The sequence below is a fragment of the Pseudopodoces humilis genome, chromosome 1 (assembly GCF_049639895.1).
Source record: "Pseudopodoces humilis isolate 2021_Gansu_Grassland_sample_001 chromosome 1, ASM4963989v1, whole genome shotgun sequence".
Classification (NCBI taxonomy): Eukaryota; Metazoa; Chordata; class Aves; order Passeriformes; family Paridae; genus Pseudopodoces; species Pseudopodoces humilis.
Genome location: NC_142200.1, coordinates 130,856,913 through 130,876,760, shown reverse-complemented (window position 1 = coordinate 130,876,760; position 19,848 = coordinate 130,856,913). Strand labels below are relative to the sequence as shown.

General features: G+C 36.5%; 1 protein-coding gene across 1 annotated transcript in view; it reads right to left on the bottom strand.

Annotated features, from left to right (window-relative positions):
• ABCB1 (ATP binding cassette subfamily B member 1) overlaps positions 1-18,635 on the bottom strand; it is a 52,414-nt gene extending 33,779 nt beyond the window's left edge. Inside the window, exons 1-7 of the mRNA XM_005518778.3 lie at positions 18,456-18,635; positions 11,429-11,539; positions 6,599-6,761; positions 5,680-5,794; positions 4,873-4,930; positions 3,415-3,562; positions 450-510 (exon numbers count right to left, since the gene is read on the bottom strand). Coding sequence (XP_005518835.3) covers positions 450-510; positions 3,415-3,562; positions 4,873-4,930; positions 5,680-5,771 — 359 coding nt within the window. The 5' untranslated portion in view covers positions 5,772-5,794; positions 6,599-6,761; positions 11,429-11,539; positions 18,456-18,635. The remainder of the gene's footprint in view (positions 1-449; positions 511-3,414; positions 3,563-4,872; positions 4,931-5,679; positions 5,795-6,598; positions 6,762-11,428; positions 11,540-18,455) is intronic.
• Between the last annotated feature and the right edge of the window lie 1,213 nt (positions 18,636-19,848).

Below are 19,848 nucleotides of genomic sequence, written 5' to 3'. Positions count from 1 at the left end.
AGTGATTTAGCTTCACTTGATGCTTTGGCAGCAAAGTAGGTACTATCTGACAATTCAACTGGTTTTTGCAAGTGAATCACCACAGCTCAAGGTAGTGACAGATGATAATCAATATAATTTTTTATCGTAACAATTACTCTATATATTCAGAGGAAGAGAAGAAAGGAGGAAGGCAGTGTAGATTTCACTGGGATACAGAGCACCTCTGAAATGTGTCAGGTTGGGTCAGAGCAAGAGATTACAGGGAAATTGTTGGGAATAGCTGGGAATGTTCAAGAATCTTCCCAGGGCCTCAAATAATCCCTTGTGCCAATCTTTAGTTACAGATGTTATTAAATCATTGCTTTTGTGTTGTTTAAAGTGCAGAAAACATCCTTGGGAGAAGAATGGCTTGACCAGAAATGTGTGGCTACATTAGAAAAGAAGAGGAAATATCAATTTTTGATTACCTTGTCATATCTTCTTCCAGCTTGTCAAGCATATCTGAAGTGAAATTCATTGAAATGTTTCCTTAGAAAGGAAGAGAAAATACTTTTAATAGAGCAAAACTTAATAAATTAGTTTTCCTGTATGCTGTTCAGTATATCTGGAGTTGCTATATCTCCTTTTGAATCAAGCTGATTTGGAAGAAAGGAGGAAATTTTGAACATGTACATGAATGAATGTTACTAATACAGGGTTAGTCATAACCCCACTGACTACAAAACTACACCACTGTAATTTGAGATGAAAAAGTCTTCCTGAGCATACACACATAGAAGAACAGAATGGTTTGGGTTGGAAAGGACCTTAAGGGGTCCATCCAGTTCTAACCCCCCTACGATGAACAGGGACACCTTCCACTAGACCAGGCTGCTCAGGGCCCCATCCAGGCTGGCCTTGAACACTTACAGGGATCAGGCATCCACAACATCTCTGGGAAGTTTGTTCCAGTCTCTCATCATACTCACAGTGAGTAATTTCTTCCTGATATCTCATCTAAATTGTCCCTCTTTCAGTTCAAAGCCATTATCCATCATCCAATTACTACAGGTTGTTGTAAAAAGCCACTCTCCAACTCTCTTGTAGTCCTATTACAGGTACTGAAAGGCTGCTATAAGGTCTCCCAGGAATCTTCTGCAGGGTGAACAGCACCAACTTGCTTAGCCTGTTCTCATAAGGGTGGTGCTTCAGCCCTCTGATTATGTTCATGGCCCTCCTTTGGACTTACTCCAACAGGTATTCTTTTGCTGGGGGGTCCCAGAGCTGGACACAGCACTCCAGAGAGATGCAGAGAGAGCAGAATCACCTCTCTCCATTTTCTGATCACAACTCTTTTGATGCAGACATGACATTTCTTCTTGGGGTAAGCCTACAGTGCTGGCTCATGTTGAGCTTCTTGTCAACAAACACCTTCAAGTCATTCTCCTCAGGGTTGCTTTTGAACAATTTTTCTCCCAGCCTCTATTTGTGCTTGGGATTGCCCCAGTCCACATGCAGGACCTTTCACCTGGCCTTGCTGAACTTCAGGAGGTTATCAGAGACCCACCTCTCCAGCCTGTCTAGATCCATCTGGATGCATCCCTTCCCTTGAGCATGTCAGCTGCACTGCACAGCTTGGTGTCATTGGCAAATTTGTTGAGGGTGCACTTGATCCCACTATCCACGTCATTGACAAAGCTGTTAAACAGTGTAAGTGCCATTACTGACCCCTGAAGACCCCATTCATCATTGGTCTTCACTTGGACAACTCTTTGAGTGTGACCCTCCAGCCAATTTCTTATCCACCAAGTGATCCCTCTGTCAAACTCATGTCTTTCCAGTTTAGTGAAAAAGATATTGATTGGGACAGTGTCAAATGCTTTGCAGATAGACCAGGAAGATGATGTCCAAGATCTTCCCTTCACACCAAATCTGTAACCCAGCTGTTGCCATCAAATTTGTCAGGCATTACTTGCCCTTAAAACAGTCATGTTGGTTATAATCAGTCATCTCCTTATATTCCATGTCCCTTAGCATAGTTTCCAGAGGATCTGCTTTATGATCTTGTTGGGCACAGAGGTGAGATTGACTGGCCTGGAGTTCCTTGGGTCTTCCTTTTTCCCTTTTTAAAAATGATGGTTATATTTCCCCCTTTTTCAGTCAGTGGGAAGTTCATCAGACTGCCATGACATCTCAAATATAATGGACAGTGGCTTAGAAACTTCCTCCACCAGTTCCCTCAGGCCCCACAGATGCATCTCATCAGGTCTCGTGGACTTGTGCACCTCCAGGCACCTTAGATATTCTCAAACCTGATCTTCTCCCACAGCAGGCAGTTCTTCATTCTCCCAGCCCCTGCCTTTCCCTTCAGCAGCTTGGGCAGTGTGCCTGGAACATTTTCCGGTGAAGACTGAGGCAAAAAATCATTGAGTCCCTCAGCCTATTCCATATTTCAAGTAACCAGATCCTACATTTCCTTCTGGAGAGGGCCCACATTTTCTCTTATCTTCCTTTGATCACTGACCTACCTATAGAAGCTTTTCTTGTTGCCATTGACATCCCTGGCCAGATTTAATTCTATCAGGGCTTCAGCTTTCCTAACCCGATCCGTGGCTGCTTGTACAGGTATTTTGTATTTTTTCCAAGCTACCTTTCCTTGCTTCCACCCTCTCCAGGCTTGCTTTTTGTGTCTGAGTTTGTCTCCTTGTTCATCCATGAAGGCCTCCCAGTGTTTCTGCCTGACTTCTTTGTTGGAATTCATCACTGAGCTTGGAGGGGGTCATCCTTGAACATCAACCAGCTTTCTTGGCCCCTCTTTCCTCAAAGACATTATCCCATGGTACTTTACCAAGCAGGTCCTTGAAGAGCTCCAAATCTGCTCTACCGAGGTTCTAGATAGTGAGCTAGGGAGAGTTATAGATAGGGAGCTGTCCTTGCTCCTTGCTGTCCTGAAACTCCACCATTTCACGGTCACTGCAGCCCAGGTTGCCCTTGAGATCCACATTCCCCACCAGTCCCTCCTTTTTAGAAAGAACAAGGTCCAGTGTAGCACCTCTCCTCACTGGCTTCTCTAACATTTGAAGAAGTTATCATCAACACAGTCCAGGAACCTTCTGAATTGCTTATGCCCAGTGTTGTTGTTCCTCCAGCAGTAACTGGGGTGGTTGCAGACCCCCATGAGGACCAGGGCTTGTGAATGCAAGGCTGCTCCAATATGTCTACAGAGGACCTCACCTGCTCAGTCTTCCTGGCCAGGCAGCCTATAGGAGACTTCCACTGCAACGTCACCCCAACCATAATGACTTTCTATTACAATGAACATGAGCTACTAATTTGCATCATAGAATAGCATTGTGGTTTCTGACATCAGTATCTCCTGTCAAGATGTGTGATTCCTCCTGTCTCTTATTTAAAAATGAGCCATTGTTCTTGTCATAGCAGATACATTCTTACCTGTAAAATTATTGTTTCCAGAAGCAACAAAACTATCAGTCATATCACCAAAAATGATCATAGCAATAGGGAGACTGCTTCCATGAGCTACTGCCAGCACAGTGCCAAGTATCATTAATAATTTATCTGACCAGCTGGAGTATCGAAACTGTGAGTAAGAAGAGAAATTAATTCTAACTGTTGTATTAGAATGCTAACAGAATGCTGTGTCTACAAAGCCAAGAAAGTAAAGAAAAAGCCATCAATTGCACACCTGCTGCCACAAAACTACAACTTTATCTCTTTAGAAATACAGTTTTAAAACAATTTAAATCTACAGGAATAAATCCTTTCTATGTAAGCACTTCTATGCTATAAACACTCAAAACTAGAGAGATGTTCCAGTTTAATGCAGCAGTATCTGCACCTGGGAAAGAAAGGCCATAGAAAAACAAGGCATAAGAAATTTACACTTTTTAAATTTGCCATTTAAAAGTTCAAATTATAAGAAGTTTTAGTGACATTATGACAACTAAGACAATAATAGCTTTTACTGTAAATTCATTATTATGCTGTCAGAAAAACTGTTCCTAATGTACCATAGACATCATAAAAATGTACTGAAATCTTAAATCCTCTTGCCACTGAACTTAACAAAGTTTGGGCTCATCTATTACTAAATCATTTGTTTTATTCTGTATTGTAAAATACTAAGTTTACTGATGTAAGTTACAGTCATATGATGTAATTGTACAAATGTAAACTGATACGGCAAAGCAAAGAAATTTGGCACTGGCCACCATCATGTACTATAGTTTTATGTCTGTTACCTGCAGCGTCATTGCTGTGTTTACATTACACAAACTAAACCTAGAAAATATAAAATATTTCAGTATGACTAAAAGAGGACCTAGGATTTACTTGATTAAATATGAAAATGTTGTCTTTTAAAAAAGTTAGAGAAAATTTTAAAGAATCTGGAACCTTTTAGTATACAATTCTTAATTTTTATTTTCACCAGTGGCATGGAATTGCCCTTTACTGCTGACCCAGATGATTGAACTCATGGGGATAATCAGTTTGATTAGTACCTGACTTTGGTAATTCAGGGAACAAGACCACACTCATTGTAGGTATGTGGTCACCCTTCTCATTGTGTCAGAAGAAATGACTGAACATGGAAATTCCTGTCTTTCACAAAAAAAATATCTGGAATGGATGTGTTTAAGCTCATAAATTACTAAGGGACACTGCTAAGAATCCGTATCTGTAATAAGAGAGCTTCTTTAGTATAACTACATCCACAAAAATAACTGCTTAATTTCTATACTATAGCAAATATTCTGTAGTATGAACATACTTGGTAGAGACAGCTCATATATGCAGGATGCTAACATAATTGTAATAATTTTTGATTACAATTTGAAATGTGCCCATGTGTACATATACATACACACATACAGAGAGAATAAACCTTACCAGTGTAAATGGGCTGACCACCTTAGGTTTTTCCCCTTTCTTCTTCTTCTTAGTCTTTCTAAAAAAAGTGTGATAGTTCTAGTGAACTTAAAAATGGACCATATTTCACAGAAATACTAACTCAACATATTAATGCATCTTGATTATATTATAATTATGAAATAATTTTACAGCAAACAATTGTGTAAAATTAATGTGATTTATTGAGAATTCTTGAGCTGTTTCTATTTAAATCTTTAGCAATATAAGTTGCATCACCTCCTAACTTCTATAAATTTAAGTCATGTTCTTCCCAGTTCACCCTTTCAAGGATGAAACAACACCAACGGGGTTGGTGGTTCCACTATCTGGTATGGGAAGTTGTGAACTAAAGCACTGTATAGATTTCAAAAGAGAAGACAGGAAAACTTTTGCAAAAAAAGTGGATGGGGAATAAAATGTTCAAGGTATGTAAAATGTTGATTCACTACCATACTAAAAATATTAAGAAAAGTTTTAGCAGATGACATAAATAAATCCAATATTTCCATTCCAACATAATTTTTGTCATATTTTGAATTGTTTTTGTAGTAATTACTGTGGACACTTAGTCCTTTTAAAGGAGAAAATAAATAGTTCTTTTGAATGAAATAAATGTGCCAATCAGTGCTACTCTTATGTTGATACAAAGCTTTCTCTTACTAGGTTTTCCTAACAAAATAAGGTAAAAATAAGATTTAAAATACAAAATTCAATAAGATATAAAACAAAGTAATGGAGTCTAATAAGCTTCAATACAGAATATTTACTATGTTTAAGAATACTTACTCTTTGTCTTCAGATTCATGATCCTGGCTGGATGCAGCAATCTCATGACTATTTCCATCTGCAGAATACTTCTTTTCATCTTCAGAAGGCATTTTAAATTTATTGAAATAGTTTCCTGTAAAATAATATTTGACTGAGAAATACACAATCTTAAGCTGAGGACAGTAATCTCAACAATCATTTGTTTAAGAGAAAAATATGTATACTTATTACAATCAGTAAAGTTATTAATATCATATATTGCAAAGTGAATATTCATAATGCACGAGCATAAGCATATCAAAAGAAGTTCAGAAGTTTGGAGTTTCCTTACAAACATTTGTATTCTCTGTTTATCCATTTGATAACTCTGTCATTCATTTAATTTCATTTGAATTATATAAAAATTATATTTTCTGCAATTCAGCACAAATATACAAAATAAATTAAAAATTAAATGTTTATTTAAAAGAATATGAAGTTAATTGGATTTGCCCCAGTTTTAATTATCAGTGAATTTATAAAATATCTCTGACTTAAAAGAAAACCCCAAACTACTGACATACCGTGAAAGGTTGTTCCCGGTTTGTGTCTACTCCTCTGAAAAATTATTCAAACCTGAACAGAATTAATATGGTTAAGGAAATGCAGGATGATTGGACTTTGCTCCTCTTATGTAAGTCAGAGATAACAAATAGCTTTCTCTTGGATTTCTTCCCATTCCAATAGCCTCGTTTATACTGGATAGTAAAATGCATGCACTTTGGCATGCACCTCCCTTTTCCTAAGGGAATAATACTAGTCCTTGAATGCATGCATATTTCATTGTCACCTGGGAAAACAAGCCTGAATATTTTATTCTTCCACCAGAAAAAGTTCCCTATTATTAGGGACTGTTGTTTTACTTATGCCCCTAAAACTGAAAGGAATTCCTCTTTACCTTATTAGGGACGCTGCTGAATGCTCGAAGCAACTGTTGCACTTAAGGATGAATCCATTCTTGAATACACAGTGAGAATGAAACCAGGTTACACCAAAACATTGTTTTAATCTTTTGCTTCCTTTCCCATCTTCTAAGTCTAATCCAGGAAAACATCACTCATCTAACATGAAAGAAAACAGGAGTTTACTACAGTGGATATAGTTTCTCATCTGAGTACTGCAGAACAGCAAGATGAGTTTCAGACTTGATTTAGAAATGTTTTGGAAATAGCTCTGATCAGCAGAAATTTGCCTAATTAGTATTCTGATTTTTGAATGTATGTTCATATTCTAAACTGTTTGAAATGAGCCATTTGTTTTATTGTGTAATATACTGTTTTTATCAGTATCTGTATCATCTCATTACTTCAATGAAAATAACAAGTATTTAAAATGTTTAAATAAATTAGTTGCACTTCATAACCCTTATTTCAATGTATGTATTAAATTAGACATGCTCACACTTTTACAGAAGTAAAATTTACAAAAAATTAAATAAAAAATACTTGTCTTACAAGACAAGTAGGTTTATATTAATTTTTCTGTAGATATTCTATCACTTTATTCACACCAAATTTACTTAATCTCATAATTACCCAGAAGAAATTATTTTTGTTCCTTTGTGCCATGCATGCCGGTAATCTCAAAATATTAGTGAAACAGTATTTTTATAATATTTTGGAATAGAAATAGTCTTATCAGATTGAGGATTACTTTAGAAAGTGTAGTTTAGCATTGCCAGTCAAGCAGACTATAATGAGTTAATAAGTATTGCATGTTTATCAAAAGTCACTGTGATATATTTATATATTTATATATATTCCCAGCAGTTACTGGGAATACTGGGCTTTAACTTGTGTGCCTAAATGTTTTCCTGGACTTCATCTTAATGGACTGGTCCAGTCATTTCAGTGGGAACCAAAAAAATACCTAAAGTAAGAATCTTAAAGAAAAGTCAACTGATTAAAAAATAAAAAATAATAGTATATGCAGTTCTTTCACGACTCTTTTGCCTTAAATGGAAAATAGAGAGAGCTAAGAGCTTTGTCAGAATGTTGTTATCACATTGCAATGTCTCAATGCTACTGCAGTGCAATTATGATAAGAAACGGAAGTAGAAATAAAACAGAAGAGTAATTTTTACCAGAGTTTCTTTTGCCTGCATACAGTAATGCAAAGAAAATGAAAAACAACTGGTTTTATCACACTAGGAGCTGAAGCAACTAAATTGATATTAAAAAGTGGGAAAATTGGGGAAGTACAGTTTATGGATGCTAAAGATGAGCAAAAGCAGGGAGCACAGTGCCTGTGGAAAAGCAGGCCACATAAATTTCTCAGTCTCACCTGAGAAAGTGGCCTGAGAAATCATAAGGAGGAATTAAAACAATCCTCAGAGATAGAAGACAGCCTTGCAGGTGTTGTTTGTCAGTTTCTTGTTTTCTTGCAAGAGGAGGTCGAGGGGTGGTGTACCCCACTGACCAATGAGGGTAATGTGTTAGTTTACTAACCAGTAAGAGTTTTACTTTTCTGTACTTTCACGTATGGGTCTATAAAAGAAGATCTGAGGTAATAAACCTCGCTCTCCTGTTCAACGCACAAGAGAGTCCATGTTGTGCTTCTCACCATTCCCAATAGTGCGACATACAGTGTTTTACATCTACTTAATAAGATACAAAATTCTGTAACTTCTCTATGGCTTCTGTAGTTTGTTCAGTCACATAGCTTCACAATTTGAAATCAGAGAAGAATCAGAATCAGTGAATTTGAAATCAGAGCAGATCACTAAATCTTTCTTCTAATCTCTTATATCTTGTTTAAAACTGACGATTTGGGTGAGAATATATCATTTCAACCTGAAGCGATTAAATCTGTAAAATAAACCAACAACAGAAGAATCTGAGGCATCACTACTGCACATTACCTGAGTATATTAAAAATGTGTAGGTGAACACAGTAGCTGACCAAAAAGCTGACCATTTTCGCAACCAAAAATGTACAAAACCACCTAGAAACAATGTGGGTGCCAGTCAATCTACTTCAAGTTGAAATATTTTTTCATCCAAAGTCTGGCGACTGGTTTTGCCCTAAATATATTAGCAGGATTCATAAAACCAGTGTTTGAAAAATACTGTCTTCCCTCAGATCAGTTACTTGGTTAAAGCAACAGCTTACCCTCAGCTTTAGCCAATCTTTGATGTCACCAGGGCAGAAATTTTACACTAAAATTTGCAAATGGTCATAAATTTATTACACCTATTGGCTAACTTCTTCTATCCTCCATTCCCCCTCAAAGACATTGTTTAGCTGAAGATAGAACAATACCTCTTGGATATTACCATTTCTGTGAAGCTCTGCATCATCACATATATTTTCTATGTGAAAATACTTACCTGTCTATCTATCTATTTATCTATCTATCTATCTATCTATCTATCTATCTATCTATCTATCTATCTATCTATCTATCCATATACTAAATATATATTCAGAAGGTTTACTCAATTCCCTCTTTATTAAGATAGTAGCCAATTCCCTTTGCCTGATATACTTTTATTGTTTCTGTATTATATTCACACATCATTTTTAGAATTTTTAAGCATAAATACTTTTCACATGTTTGAAAGATGATCACAGGCCCCTTGAAATGTTCTGTCGACATTAATTCTGTAGACTGAAGAACAGTTAATTCCTTTCTCTTATGTGTTATAAATCCATGGTTTGAATGTGCCTCTTGGGCACTCCAGTACAATGAGATTGTATTGGTACAATAAATTAAACCTTAAATCCTTCTTTGAGTCATTGCTTTTATAGAACATTCACCAGACTTTTCAGTATAACTCTGTTATTTAAGTTGTAGTTTGCATGATCATAACATAATTTTTGAATTAGTTAAGTTAGGTATATAGAGAGCATCCTCTACTATACTCACTACTCATTATTTCAGACTGTTTCCATGTATTTAATTGTCTAAATTTACTTATCCAACCCCCATCTTGTGTCAAGTTGTCTTAATATTTTATTAACAAATTGATCATGAGATATGAGTTTCTGAAACTGCAGAAAAAAGCATTTGAAAAATAGGGCTCTCAGGTTTTGTGGTGAAGTTTCAACTACTTATGCTTCTAAAAAATAATTTCTGTTGAGAAAATCTCATCCCACAAATCACATATTGGATCTATGCATTTCTTGTATGATGCAGGCCAGCATATCACCAATTGATACATGGTATTTGAACTACTGACACAGAAATGTTACCCTAACTTTGATATCAGAGACAAACTGTTGTGAAATGATGGCACGATGCCTTCAAAATTTTATAAAAAATATTAAAAAAAAGAACCTTTTTTTTTTTTAATACTTATTAACAAAGGTAGTAAACAAGACAAGAAACAAGAAATACTTCAACATCTGCATATATTGTGACCAGAGAATATCACGCAAACTATTTTTTTCATCTATTTACTTTAAAGATGGAAAGTTTGATTTTCCAAAAGGAGCCAGGTAGGCAAAATGCTGGAAAGGATTGCAGGAGTTCTGTAATGATTCCTCAATGACATTCAATTCTAGCATAAATCAAAACACCTGTGAAGAACCTCTACTTGATGGTACTGGGAGAACTCCTGTCCTATTATAGCAGCCTGTTAGTCAGGGCAGGAAAATAATAACATTCTGTAAAGGAATTTTTCCAGCTTAGATACCATTCTATTGATGAGAGTTGTCCTATATGAAGGGAATTATTATGCTGTCAGAAACTGACAATTTAGTGTTCCTTTAACTATGCTGTATATTCGGCTACACAGTAATGCCTATTGTAGTTGCTGGACATTTTATTTTTCTTGGATGAAGCATGAGAAACATCAAATTAATGTAAGCATCAAGCTTCTATTTGTGTTTAAAAGGCAAATCTATTCTGAAAAGCATGTTTTAAAATGTCCAAAACACTCTTATTGTCTGTGATTTGATTTGGGGTTAGTTGTTTATTCTCATAAGGAGGACAGCCACAGACTAATCTCACTACATTCCTACTACAAATGTGCCAGTTTTCAGCTTTACAAACTCAGTATTGTTTCTGAAAACATAACCATTCCTTGCTGGATAGTTGCATTTTAAGTTATATAATTACTTATATTACAGTTAGAAAAATTAATTTAAAGAAATATAGTACAGAACACTAAGGCTTTAAAAATGTTCAGGACTTTGTTTTACAAATGAAAACAATTTATTTTACAAATGAAACATTTTTCCCACTTAAATCTGAATAAAATATATAATACTACCACGTGTCCAATTTTTGTCCATGTAACTTTTCCAGGCAAGGATATGCCTGGTAACATTTTAACAGTGAAAGTAATCCTTCCCTCACTGAGTGATTGTGATAGGACAACCACCTTTTGCCATGCACAAAGAGCCCTTTGTAAATACTGAGAACACACAGCTTAAAAGCATTCAGCAGTTAGTGATTAATATATTACCATATTACCATATATTACCATTTTTTGATAACTTGAATTAATGAAATACTAAACTGGTATGTTGGTATGTTCAGTGCCCTGAAACAAGAAAGAGGAGGAATCTTTGCTGGCCAAGAAATCCTCAGTGAGGTAAGGTAGAGCTGGTTTCTACTGCCCCTGGAATGGATCCTCATTGGGACTGAACTGCTGTCTTCCAAAGCCCTGCTTTTCCCTTACATTTTATTTCTTTTCATGATCATGTTTTTTTCTCTTGAATCCCTAAATTGATGCTTAAACTCCATTTCAAGAGTCTTATCTCTGTCTGAAACCTTTCTTACCTTGCAGAAGCCCATTTTATCAACTTTGCAGTTCTTGCTTCAAATTAAGCAATTTACTCAAAAGTCTGAAAGATGGTTACACTCTGTCTTGGATCACAGACAGCTGAACACCTGAGAAACAAGAAAAGGAGTTTACAAACTCACTACATATGAAATATATAACAGCATTAATATTATATTTTATACACAAATCAAAGCTATTGACTTATTCCCTTGTACAATACTATTCAAAGCCATATTTTCTAAATATTTGCATTTGATTCCATACTATCTGTGAAATGTCTAGATCACACAGGAAATTAGGAGAATGAAAAACCCCACATTCAACTTCTTCCCAGTAATACTGAATTTCAAGTTTTTGTTTATTTCTATAGCTACTGTTCATTACATGTGGAAGACATATAATGTCAAAATGCCATCCTGTCTATCCTCCTTCCTTCAGCTCACATCAAGTATTATATATTCCATTTTTAACAGCTGTTTGAATTCTGTACCTCCATTGTTAGTTTCCAAAAGCAAATATGGAGAACTTCAGACTATCTGAAGGTGTTTGGATGTCTAACATGAATTTTCCTTGAGATAAATTAGACCTGTTACCTCTTCCCTGTCCAAAACAAATAGGAAGAACTTCCACTTCACTTTATAGTACTTTCAAAATTTTAATGCTGCTTTCACAATTGTGGCCTGTCCTCTCTGGACAAAAAAAAAACCCAAAAACCAAACAAGAAACCAAAAAAACCCCCCAAAAACCAACAAACAAATAAACCCCCCCCCCCCAAAAAAACCACAAAAACAAGACCCCAAACAAACACCCCCTCACCCTGTCCCCCTGCCCCAGTTCCTATAACCCCTGTATGCAGAACTGGTGCTATTGATCTTTGACATTACTATCCTCTGGACACAAGCTGTTTCAAAGCTTTGATTTTTTTTCAGGAAAGCCCCAAACTAGGGGTTATTTCAATAACAGGCAAATATTCTTAATTTCTGTAATTAATTTGACTTCCATTTTCTGTAGCAGTATGGAATTATACTTATTTTAATTGATCTTAGACATTGTATTTTGTTGCTGTGGTGAAATGACAAGAAATAATCATTTAATCTCATAAGACATTGATTATGGCACTGTAACCATGTTCTGCATGTTAGTCTTTAACCACAGTGAAATTGCTTTGTTCCTTTTTGATGTTTACTGTAAAACAAATGATTGTGCACTCTAAGGTAAATGTGTTTCTACAGGCAATTGGTCACAGTGCAGACATATGTTCACAAACTACAAACCTTTCAAACAGCCATAACCACAGACAATGGAGGCAATGCTCTCTCATATAATTTCTGCTTCCAGAAACATCTGCCATGTGCCACACCTCTGCCTTGTATAACACCAGTGATGCCTGACAACAATCCAGGGGGAGTCACCAGGAAGATTCCATCTATAATATCAAGATACATCTGCATGTGATCATTCTGCAAGAAACACTTCTAAAGAGATTGAAGGAAATAATGCTCTCACCATGCAGAACTTTAGCAGTTGGAAAATCAGATTTCTCTATTTTGTGGCCAGCTACATTGTCGCCACAGTAACTGAAAAGGCAATTACCTGCAGTCTTGCTAGTGACTCAGATTAGATGTTCTAATGTCTGATTAATTTAGCTGCATTTTCTCTTAAGTCTCCATTTCTCTAATTCCATAAAGGATCATTAATCTTAATTTCCATGAATTCATCCCAAAATCATTAAAATGTATTTTGATTGCAACAAAGTTTATAGCTCTATCCGCAGATATTACCCTTGTTAAGGGAAAAACCATTTCCCCATACACGTCCCAATGAAACTTGAATTTATTAGACTTTTGCCTTGCAAATCCAGATTTCATGGTGTTTTTTGTATTTATTTCTTACTCACATCTAAGTATAAACTTTGTGCAAAAGTGATATAACATTTTAAACTGTAATCCAATCAATGAAACTTAAGCTAAGTTTTTAACTCATATTACTCATATGAGTTTGGCTAATCATGGCCAATATTAGTAAATTCAGACCTTCCTAAGAAACAGAAGAAAGCATCCATACAAGATTTTTAACTAATTAGCAAGCCTCAAGGTCTTCCTCAATGTTCCTCCCCTTCCCTGTGTGGACAGTGAAATCTCAACATGATTTACTATTTCCCAGACAGAATGGGAGATAAAGGCTGCAGGTTAGAGTCAGAAGGACTGGCAGGTGGATCCCCAAAAAGTTGGTATTCATGGGGACCTGTGCACCACAAGGCTTTGTGGACACTCAAAGTGTTGCAGCACCATACAATGATAATTGAAGGAACAAAGTGATCTCTGCACCTGTTCCAACCTCCTCACTCTTCGCACTCTTTCTGACTCAGCCCTGTGTCATGACCTCTGTACAGTTTGCATTCAGCTTGCATGCAACAACACGTGACCTTCTGTGAGTGCCGTGATACTAAATGTAATGACTCGATTTCTTTTGATAGTCAACAATAAATCATGAATGATTAACAGCTCACCCTGATTGAATAAAGCATTCAGAGCAGTTCTGTTTCCATACCACCACTCACTGAGAGCAAATTAGTTAATTTGTATGGAAAATGTTCAAGGAAACAACTCTAAGCATCTCATTCAAGCACCTAAGTCAAACCAAGATACCTACTACTGTAAGAAGAAGTCTACTCTCCTTGTATTCATTGTCTGCATCTGGCACACAAGGAATGCTGTTCCCATAGAAATTACAGAACCTAAGGCAAATACCCTAAGGATCCAGAGATTTCCTGTGGGCAAGGTATCCTTATTAAATGCTACTGAGATTCCTCAATGGGAACATCCTCTGGGGTTCTTTGAGTAGTCAGTACTATGAAGCAGAACCAAATTTAGGAAATGGATAATTTTTAACTAACTCTGGTGAGTATCTATGGGACTTGGCATTCAAAAAAAGCCTTTTATGTAAGCAATACAGTCAAAAACATGGCAGTGATTCTATGTCATGGGCCATTTGCAGAAGACACTACAGGATTTTTTATAGTGTCTGAGGATGAATATATTGCTAAATTATCCCACACTGTAAAGAAGACAGATTATTTCTTCAGTGATCACACATGGCTGACAATCAGTTCATGAAGACATCCACTGAGCTGGAAGTTATAAGCAGGTGTGACTAAAACCAGGCCAAGTCCTATAATGAAACTGATTCCATGGTATGGTGCACATGAGGGAGGAGAATGTTTCTGCCTAGGTTATTTATGGAACACCTGAGCAAAGAAAGATGCTTATTACTATATGTGAAAGGACCAGAAGAATTTCTCACACACCAATTGGATAATCTATTGTGTATATGAAATTGCATGTTTACAAGAACATAAATTATTGAAATACAGTACTTCATTTTGTTCCAAATATATATGTGACAAAATCTCTTTTTGAACACTGATGTGGTGTATTGTTTCACAGAACATACTTACAACCTACTTTCCTAATAGATTTCCACCTATATTCATATATCAACTGAACCATTCAAGAGTGATAGGTCTTTCAGGGAAAGTATGTGTACATGTTTCCTCAAGGTCTAAAAATGAAACTAAGTCTAAGTCATCATGAGTGCATGTTCTTTTCATGCACTGGGGGTCGGATTGTGTTATCACATTTAATTTGTTACAGAGTTCACCTTGCTCCATTAAATCCAGCATTAGAACTGACAATTTCCTCTGTTTCACAAGAGGGTGAATCTGGGCAGGCAGAATAATGCTTATCTCAATATTTCATAGTAAGATGTTCCCCATAAACATTTTAACCCCATGAACAGTTAAACTTATCTTGTTTCTTTTTATGAGCCACCACTATGGTAGTCATCAAAACATCCTTTGTGCTTCCACAAATATTCATAGTAGTGGCTATTCTGATAATGGTAAACTAAGTAAACTGATCTCCTCCCAACAGATCACATGGATACAGATAAGGACTTCATTGTCTTGCCATATAAGATGATTCATATATACATTAGTGTTAAACCAAGATAGGAAATAGAGGAAAAGAATAATTGCATTGTTCAACTCTAAAAATCCCCTTCTTCTTCATATATATTTAGATTAATACATGAAAGGGAGGGGTGAACAACAAAAAAGGAAAAATATATATGTATATGTTCTATATCAGCAAAATAAGAGTGGAAATAATGGCAAATGTTAGCAACCTCTGTTGTGCATCAGTTTTGATCTAGCTGATAATAAGAACATTCAGGCTTTTTTCTCTCTTCAGATCTGGGTGTATAATACTAGTCTAATGGTGTTTAAAAGTAGATTCTCAGTTTCTGATTGCTAGGTTGACCTTATAATTTCTGCAGTGAACCATTTACTAACTTGAAGACACACCCTGAAACCTCTACTACACTGATGAATTTCTGCACACTCAGAAAGCTCTTTTACTTCAATACCAGTCACCCAGAACACAACAGTCAACTATATATACAAGGATATAAGGGAAACTCAGACCACAACTATACTGAAAATTCAGGTTACAGTGATAACAAAATAGGCTTTTATGATGCAGTTAAAACCAGAACAATGGTAAAAAAATGCACCCACTGGTTACTCCTGCTTGGGTTGTGCTGCCCCTGGGAGATTTTTGTAACAATAGCAGCTGACCTGACTGTAGAGCAAGCAAGAGTATTTGCTTAAAACTTGAGGCCACTGAATTCAGAAACTTCTAAAATGGTGCTTTTGGGACTAAAGGATTAGTTTCCCTTAACTAGTAAAGATTACTGTCCTGGGGTGACTTTATGATACTGGTATCCCCAATCGTCTGGTTTATGTTATATATTAAGTTCTGCACCTTTAAGACTGGCTTTGAGAGCAAGAGAGGGGGAAGAAGAAGCGCGCAGTTTGTGTTAAGGAAAAACATCACTCCCACAGTCCAGGAGCGGGATGTGTGGGAGTGATGTTTTTCCTTAACACAAACTGCGCGCTTCTTCTTCCCCCTCTCTTGCTCTCAAAGCCAGTCTTAAAGGTGCAGAACTTAATATATAACATAAACCAGACGATTGGGGATACCAGTATCATAAAGTCACCCCAGGACATTTACACAGCCTCAGAATGGAGTATTATTATCAGCTATACTGCAGGCACAATTTCCTGTAAGAAATTTAGTAGGTAGATGTCTCAGAACAGTTATCTGAGGAATGACAAGAGACTTGGCTAGCAGGTTATTCCACCTAGAATGCTATGAGATGTAAAATACTGTGAATCCTGGAATAATTGTTGGTATGGGTATCTGGGAATGTATCTGACCAAACAGAAGCACTGGCTTTTAGGTAGCAGCAGTACAAGACTTAAGTTAGGAAGAGTAAGTATCAGACCTGTGAATCAAGCACAATGGGAAGAGTTACAAATTTGGCTTCAGCAGGTATGGATGGAAAATGGACAAGGTAATGATGATAAGAAAGAATACAAGGAAATCCCAGCCCTGTGGCTCTAATAAAAGGTAGACATTATGGACTGTAATTTTGAGAAATATGGTCTTAATTGACCTACAGCCTCCATTTAAAATAAAGTTATAAAGGAATAGAAAAGGAAAAACAGTCTTTAGTGTGGCTTTAGCTCTTTATGTGAAAAGAGGTGGCAATGGTAACTGCAAAATATTCTTGGACAGTATGATAAAAACTTCCTTTTGCAGACACCAATGAAACTGTAGGAAGGAAACAAGATAAAAATTGAAAAGAAGAGGCAAAGATTTGAGAAAACGGGTTAGAATACACAAATTCCTTGCAGGATCATTTTGTCAAGCACATAAAAAATCACAAGGAATAAAAATTACAGAAATAATAGGTCCCTCTCAGCAAAGCCCTCAGACATCATCTCTTCCTCTCAATAACAAAGACTAGGGAGACTCAGCTGTCTACTTGCCCCTGGTCTAGAGGTAAGATCACAATATAACCAATGCAAATGGCCAATAACAATATTAGTACTGGGTGGTCAAGGGAAGAACATTAACTACCACTAGTGCCATGATGTGAATTGATACTGTAGTGTCAATAACCACTCTTCAACAAATATTTTTTCCAGCTATAACCCAAGAAAGAGGGAAAATGATAAAACTTACTGCATTATATGCATTAAAGGATGTTTAAGTACCTGTATTAAGATCTCTGCCTGAAGTTAAATAGCTGCCAAGTTCAGGAGTTTCCTTCTCCTGTTCCTTCAGGAGTGTGGGAGGATCCCTTTTAGGAACACCGGGAACTATTGGCACAGCCTTGTTGAAACAAAATGGATTAGCTGCAGATTTTGCTACGGATGTTTGTGAAATTGGGCCTGACCAGTGGGAGGTGAGGGTGGAGTGATTCCTGCAAGTCATTGATGCTTTGTTATTAAGAATCCGGAGGAAGTAAAAACAGTGGATATTTGGGTAACAGAATTTCCTCAAGTTTTTTGTCTGTAATTTAAAATGTGAAAAAATAGAAATTGTGTTTTAATGGAAGAGGAAGGACTCCAATCCACCATCAACAAGTTTACTGGAAAGATCTTAGTACAGAGACCTATTATTTTAACATCTGATTTGTCCAGGGTTAAAAGCAAAGAAAAAAAGCTAAAAGTGAGATTTTAACACTTAAATAATATAGCCACCTCTCAGGTTGTTTGTAAGCCTGAAATTTGTGTAACACTAAACAGAATATTTGATTTCTTTTGTTTCCTATTTAGCCAGTGCAATTTGAGATTCTTATGATTTGCGGGGAAAAAACTGTATTCTGTATTAAAAATCAGGTTTAGCATTAGTATAGGCAATTAATTTTGGATATACATCACTAGAGGCTCTTTTGCAGTAGTCTGTATTACACATGCTCCACTAAAGTACATATCACACATACTCCATTGAAGTACATAATCAGTGGAAAAGTACAACTGGATATATATCAAACCTAGGCTAACTGGATACACACTGGCTTTTATAAATGAGATATTTCTGTAGAATAAGGCAAGGCTTTAACACTAGCTCTATAGGTTTTTTAGCCACTAAAAAGAACAGAAGTGCACTTTACCTGTTTATGTGTCTCTCACCGGATAAAAGCTCCCTTATTGACTTTGTGCCACAGGTTATTCAGTGTGGATCAAAAATGGCTCCAGTTTTTATCAAAAGTATGGGAAATCCTCTATTAGATATGCTGGGAAAAATAAAAAGAGCTGTCTGCCTTCACTCTGCACAAGCAACAGAGCCACAAGCTCTGCTAATGGTGTTAAAAGAGAAACCCAAAGGAAATGACCTAGCTACATACTTAGTTTCAGACTGGATACATCAAGCTTTAACTATTTGTCTACCAAAGCAGAATAAAAATTACCTACAAACACAGAACAGAAATCTGGTAGCCTCTTCATCGTGGAAAGGAAATCCTGAACATAGATAAACCAGGTAAAGAACACTTGTACATAACAAACACTACGTACACTTTAAATAGATTTGTTCCATTAGGTGCATGAGCAATATCATGTAGAGAGTGCTTGAATGCAAAAGGGATTATTAGAAGGTAGTTAGTTGACCAAATATGAAGATAGATGAGTATGATGCCTTATGTTTTAGCTTTCATATTTTCCAGATTTGGTACTGCTTTGGTATATAACTCTGAACTTCATATAAAGCGTTACCAAGTCCTCTTCACAGTGTAGTTAGACTAAACAATCCTTTTCCAGCCTGAGAACCAAGGACACAGCTGCAGCTTCAGGCCCAAAAAGTATAAATAGCAAATTGAGGAGAGCAGCCTGGGAGGATGGAACTTCATAACCTGAAGCTGTAATTGGACAACTAACCCTAATATGTAAAAGGACCAAATCTTATAAAAGTGTGAAAACTTGTGACCCGTCATCCATCTTGGGTGTAGCCACGGCTGGGCTCTTGTACTGCCCAAGGTGTATCCTTTGAAGGCCTTTCTAATAAATACCTACTTTATTCCTTTAACACTATCTAGATTCTGTTCCAGGTAGCCTCTCCAAGGCATCAGGTACATAATTGCTTAGTTTGTGCTGTGGTGAATACCTCCACTAGGAGAAAAATAAAATTAAAACATTAGAGAATTCATAAACCATTTTTGCCATGGTTTAATTCCAGATGGCAACTAAATGCCACACAGCCACTCACTCACTCTCTGCCCAGTGCAATGAGGAGCAGAACTGGAACAAAGTAAAAACTGGTGGGTTAAGGTAGGAAATCTTTAATAACTGAGGCAAAGTAAAATACAACAACAACAATAACAACAATAATAGGAATAATAATGAAAGAGAGAGAGAGAGAGAGAGGGGGACATAAAACGTAGGAGAAACAAGTGACTCACAAGATAGCTGCTCACCACTTGTTAACCGATACTCAGCCCGTCCCTGAACTGTGATCGACTCCTCCCAGCCAACTCCCTCACCTTATATGACATGTGGTGGGAAATATTC